This window comes from Amblyomma americanum, chromosome 8, assembly GCF_052857255.1.
Source record: "Amblyomma americanum isolate KBUSLIRL-KWMA chromosome 8, ASM5285725v1, whole genome shotgun sequence".
In the NCBI taxonomy this organism is placed as follows: domain Eukaryota; kingdom Metazoa; phylum Arthropoda; class Arachnida; order Ixodida; family Ixodidae; genus Amblyomma; species Amblyomma americanum.
Window position 1 is genome coordinate 127,636,904 of NC_135504.1, and position 6,000 is coordinate 127,642,903.

At 51.1% G+C, this 6,000-nt stretch overlaps 1 protein-coding gene across 7 annotated transcripts in view; it reads right to left on the reverse strand.

Moving 5' to 3' along the window:
- Nucleotides 1-3,114, reverse strand: part of LOC144102076 (uncharacterized) — a 91,402-nt gene extending 88,288 nt beyond the window's left edge. For 2 of the 7 annotated variants that reach the window (XR_013308167.1, XM_077635359.1), the window contains exons 1-3: nt 2,719-3,050; nt 2,536-2,595; nt 343-2,446 (exon numbers count right to left, since the gene is read on the reverse strand). Coding sequence is in view for 6 of the 7 variants with exons in the window: in XM_077635359.1 (XP_077491485.1) it covers nt 343-2,446; nt 2,536-2,595; nt 2,719-2,781 (2,227 nt within the window). In the remaining variant the exon portion in view is untranslated. Of the gene's footprint in view, nt 1-342; nt 2,447-2,535; nt 2,596-2,718 lie in introns of all 7 variants that reach the window. The other 5 variants (XM_077635358.1, XM_077635356.1, XM_077635355.1 and 2 more) reach the window with 5 other exon arrangements.
- Between the last annotated feature and the right edge of the window lie 2,886 nt (nt 3,115-6,000).

A 6,000-nucleotide genomic window follows, 5' to 3' on the forward strand; every position in this document is an offset into this window, starting at 1 on the left:
TATGCTTGCCCTCTCAAGCGAATCCACTCCGTTACCCTTAAAGAGACCACCGCTGATCTTTCCTTCGCATTACGTGCCCTGCCCTGGCCTATTTCTTCTTCTTGGTTCCGAGTAGGATATAACTAATGTTCCTTGACCCACTGTGCCATATTCCCGTCTCATAACATTACAACTATCGCCTTCCTTTCCAAGGGTAGTAATTCTGTGTCAAGCAGCATGACATACCAAGACATGTAAGACGTGTAGACATATGGACATACAGAGATGACATATAAGGGCCTAACCAGGCCCTTTTCTTGTGTGCCCCACTCGCACGCTCTTTAAAAAAAAGCTGCCGCTTACCAGGAGTGGCACTATCACTCAGAATGGTCACACCGTCGCCATGCTGGCCCACAGCTGGGCAATTCCCCATGCCGTCCTCCTGAGATCCAAGCTGTTCCACAACATTAGTGACAAGGTCAGTCATGGCACGTTCAGTGTCGTCGCTCTCTTCACTCTGAGTGAACAGGGCACTGCGTGTGGGACTGTGCACAGCCACCTCTCCACCAGGTACCGCTGCACTGCCAATTTCGCCATTTTTCAAGGATTGCCCATTGACAACGCTTTGGGGAGATGAGAGTTCGTCACTATGGTTCTCCACTGTCTGAACACGAATGGTGTTACTTTTTGGCACAGAAATTTCGCTATGACTGTACGCTGCAGAGAGCGAATGGGGTAGCATTTCCGTGGTGCCATTACTTGCAATTTTTGCCTCCGCAGAGCTCTTAGTTTTAATCGTCGGTGTGCCGAGTGGGTGTTTACTTGCACATTCAAGTGCAGAACTAATGTTCTGTGATGGCGCTTCTACAGTTGTATCATTCTGACCTTCAGGTGCAATGATCTTGCAGGAACCTGAAGCAAAGAGTGTTTTTCTGCTCAACCCTTCATGCAAAGACGTGAAGTTTCTGCGTTCAATCTGCTGACAAGAATCCCCAGCTTTGTAAACACCCCTCTGCAACAGCAGCGAAGCCTCCACTTCACTACACTGTTTCATGGGATGTGCAGAAGCAGCCCAGTCGACATCTGCCACATCTTGGAGCCGGGTTGCAGACAACAGCTCAGTTTCTGGCGACACAGAAGATGGCACCGCTGTCGTCTGGCCGCTCCTGTTGTGCTCCACCGTCAAGGCACTCATGGTGCGATGTGCTGTCCTGGTAGTTCTCTTGTGTTGTCGGCCAGCAGAAAGCGTGGCAGTTGTGAGAGAATCCTCAACAACATTGTTCGCAAGTAATCGGCGGTGACTGGGTCGCGTTACTTTTGTTTCAGAAATTGGAGTGCTTGACTGGACTTGAATATTTATGCTCTTCAAAGGAAGCACGGCTATGCCAGCAGGCTCCAAGTTGCCAGAGACTTGCGGTTTTAGCACTTTCGGAAGGGTGTTGCCACTGATAGACATGTTTGGCTCTACTGACAGAGAGCCACTTGTTTTGTCAGAACCATACGACAGCTCGCTATTACCAGCAGTGGACTCAGACTTTTGGCCGGACAGACCTTTTGCATCAAGATATTGCAGCAAGCCTAGCTTCTCAAAGTGAAGTTGAAACATGGAGACAGGTAGTTCGAGTGCTTGCTTGACAAGCTTGTGGAATGCACCGAGGACAGTCTTGGCTTCTCTGCCCACCCGTCGCCGCTCCAGGGGAGGGCTGACGGAGGAAAGCCTGCGCTTCCTGAAGTTGTAGTTCAGTGGACTTGCACTGTCTGCAGTTTGCTCGCATATGGTCCGGCGCCTCTTGCGTGCAGGAGACCACGGCTTTGAGCAGAGATGCTCCAACGCCTCCGTGGACTGGCATGGTGGCTCTGTGCCTTCAGTGTTCTGCGTTGCACTCAGGTGGATGACACTCGTGCTGTCTTGACTCCTCCAACTAGAATGGGTGCCCTGGCTGGCCCAACAAACCTCGCTGTCCTCGAACATCTCCTTCTGGGAGCTCTCCAGTAGGTCTGCATTGTGTGTGCTGTTCTCTTCACTAGAAACTGAAAGCAGGGGACCGCCATTATTGGTACGAAATTTACTCCCACCTTTTCGTCTGTCACTCAGTGTTGCGTGAACTGCGACCTCATTGCAAATTCCTCCTTCAACAATGCTGACAGCATCTCCGTCATCTTTTGAGTCCTCTTTCAACACGACCGCGGCAGTCAGCTCGACTTCACCACGCCCCGGCGATGACGGGTCACTGCCTTCCGCCAGATCAGCCTGCCCGAAAGAGCCAGCGCGTCCCCGCGCAAGGAGGCTGTCATCATCGGGCCGATCCGTCCGGATCAACTTCGGCCGGCAGATCTCTCTCTGGGACAGCGTCGCTTCGATAGGAGGTGAACAGACGCCTGCAGACGAGCGAGTATCCTCCGGGCCGATCGAACTACTGTCGCCACTCTCAAGGCTCCTCTTGTGAGCTGACAGCCGCTTTAGTTTCTGATGAAAGAAAGAACAGAGCCACTGAGTTTTGACATCCGACTTGGAAACAAATGCGAACGATCTGAAAGGCGAGTGAGCAAACCAACCTGCAGCTTGCGTTCCTTTTTGGCGAGCTCTCTTCGAATTTGTTGCAACTTTTGAAGGATCTAAGAGGAAGGAACAAAAAAAAAAAGGGGGAGGGGGGGTTAATTTAGACTAAGCTTCGCGCCGAGAAAAGCCGTAACAACTCCGCGCGAAAAATGCAAAACCGGCAGAGCAAAAAGATTTACGTGCATCTGATTGTCGACTAGACGACTCCATGGCCAGGTGCTGGCTAAACTGCGAACTGTCATCCCAAAATTTACGTGCCCGCACAAGGTGACACAATGGCTAGCACCAGCCTGCGAGTCCGTCCAAGGTACTAGATGTCCTTGGTCCGTCTGCGACTAACACTGGCGCGCGTCGCCATGTTCTGCTGCATCCGCCACCTGTCGATCACGATCACTCGACAGGTACATCGGCGCGTACATCGTCTTGCTCTTAGACATCATCATAAAAAAACTTAAAAGGAGGACGCCGACCAAAAGTAAAAAACAAAAAAACAACAAAATGACGTTTCGGCTCCCGTACGGGAGCCTTGTTCACAATGTGCACAAGGCTCCCGTACACTGTGAACAAGGCTCCCGTACGGGAGCCGAAACGTCATTTTGTTATTTTTTGTTTTTTACTTTTGGTCGGCGTCCTCCTTTTAAGTTTTATTATGATCGTCCCCGACCAGACGAGTTTTCGTCCAACTCTCGACTTCATCATCATAAAGCAATGAAAATGTTTTTTGCATTGTTTTCCAATTTTTTGAGTTACTGATCAGTTAAAATATCTTTTTTTGTCAGTTAATATACCCAATGCCTCCTGAAGAACAAGCCTGAAGCGCCTCCTCGATTTCAATGGGCCCCGAGATCGGCTAAGATTGCGCAGACTGGCCGCTAGGCGAAGCTAAAAGATGATCCTCAATTTCGGTTTCAAAGGCTGGGAGATTGTGATGCGCGGCGTTCGAATATTCTGTTTCATCCTTATTTTCGGGCTTTGAGCAACAACATTTAGTTCGTTATCGACAAAAAACTTGTATTTGGATATCTCAGAGTGCAGAAAATGCTTAAAAAGTCTACGCTGACTTCCACATATTACTGAAGAGGATCATAAGTTTCGATTTCGAAATCTAAACGCGTGCTGTGCACCCCGTTTTATTATGCCGTTAGGATTTGTCTGCTGCATAACCAGTAACTTTTGGACGATTTACAACAAAAGGAGCTTGTTCGAAACATCCATACTGCAGCAAGCAAACGCTGGCAGCAAGTGCATGAAGTGGCTAGAGAAGCCGCATAATAAGTATTTACACTGCATGATGCATGGTTGTATATATTGAACTGTTGCCAATGGCAAGAAATAAACTACTTCGGACAAACAAAAAGAGAAAATAATCCATGAGATAGAATAAGGACAGGAGGATGTCAGGAATTACCTGAGCTCTCAAATGTAGCCAGCTAGGTGACCAGTGGCAAAGGAGGACTGCATATGGCTCACAACGGATGGAAGCCGGAGACGTCGACCCTAATATCTGGTGTTCTTAGAACTTTGCGAAGCACGCGTCTGTTACAATCTTGCTGCGGAGCATTGCGAGAGATGTTTCGATCGGGTGAAGCAGATCTTGGAAGGCAGCCTATAGCTGCGCTGTTTCTGATTATTTAATTTTTCCGACGAGCTTTCGCCGAACGGTACCCCCTTGAATAAGGTTGACAAATTTCAAATAAACCCATGTCCCTCTTCTCTATTCTTTTCGCTAGAAACCCAGCTCACTAAGTTCCTGTGTGATGCACACGCGCACAGTGACGTCGGGAGTAACACAGCAGGCCTGACTGACCGGATTTCTCCAAATGACAAGCACGTGCGTTGATGAAATCACAACTGGAACAAGAGGAGTATCAGACATGGCGAGCGACTTGTGAATATTAAATAAACTGCGCTTCAAGGCACATAGTCGTCCGCATTTACAAGGAAAAATGGCATGCGTCGGCGCGATGAAGGCGGCTGAATTCCCTTCTTACTGCAGTTTCAAGAATTTTCGGGAAAGAGGTCTCTTGTTGTACATCTTCGCAACTGCGTTATTGTCTGTTATATGTCAAGTGCATGATTTGTTAGCAACAGTTTGATCAACTTCTTGCATACAATATGCCGCTATCCTTGTTCTCAAAGGTCAGGACAGAGAAACCCGCGATTTTATTCACACTGTCGAGCGAGCTGTGTCCAGTGACCTTTGAAGATGCGTTCGGTTTTTTAGCATGATATTGCCACACTGCTCATATTCTGCGAGCGCCGCCATGCGGCCGAGCGGCATTACTGGGCTCGTGTGGGAGCGAAGAAGAGGACGTGCCCGTTCGAACGCGCGCTGCTGGGTTTCTGGCCTTCGGATTAAAAAAAAGCCCTTTTTTCGTGGCGCCCTACGTTTGTCGGCGACATTTTGGTGGAGGTGCTGGGTATCGTTCCATGAACGCTCACCCCGAGGGCAACTCTGGCGCTGATCAGCGACGCTTGGACACAACACCCGTCCACAAAGCGAGCCGCCGCCTGCGAGGCCTACAACCCGAGTTCGGCCAACTGACAGCGCCGGTAAGGGCCATGACATCCACCGCGGCTAGCCAGACAAGTCAGCACTCCGGGAGTGCCCCGCCATTTGTCCTTCACGCACCTCGATCGCCGCCACCGTTCCACGGGGACAGGTTCGAGGACGTCGAAGACTGGTTGGCCAGCTTTGACCGAGTGGCGGGTTTCAATGAGTGGGACGGCGAGCGCAAGCTGCGCAACGTCTACTTTGCGCTGCAGGACTCGGCCAAAACGTGGTTTGAGAACCACGAAGCTTCCTTTACCACCTGGGAGGCTTTTCGTCGAGAGCTGCTAGCGACATTTACCAGCAGCGAAAGAAAAGAGCAAGCGGAAATCGCCCTGCGCTCGAGATCACAGCAGCCGAACGAGGGCGTCGCGATGTTCATCGAGGACATGGCGCGACTGTTCAACCGGGCCGACTCTGCTATGCCCGAAGCCCAGAAGGTACGACACTTAATGCGTGGCGTAAAAGAGCAGCTGTTTGCCGGACTGGTCCGTGACCCGCCACGAACAGTGTCCGACTTCACCAAGGAGGCAATGGGTATCGAGCGCTCTTTACAGGAACGGGGCGCCCACTACGGACGTCAGGCTATTGTAGCAGCCTCTTCCCAGTCCCAGTACACGCCTACGTCGCTGCCCGCCGAGGACCTTCGGGAACTTGTAAGAAGCCTGGTGCGCGAGGAACTGGCGAAACTTCGCTTTGAAGCTCCACAGGTCAGCGTCGCTGCCTTTACGGACGTGGTCCGCGAAGAAATCCGACGAGTTGTGCAGCCACCCCCAGCTCCACACCCGGCGCCCTCCGTTATGACGTACAGCGAGGCGCTACGAAGTCCCGGGCCAGCGATGCGAGCCTTTTCCCCCATCGCTCCTGTGCAATACCTGCAGGAGCCAATCGCAACAGCGCCCTCCGTGCC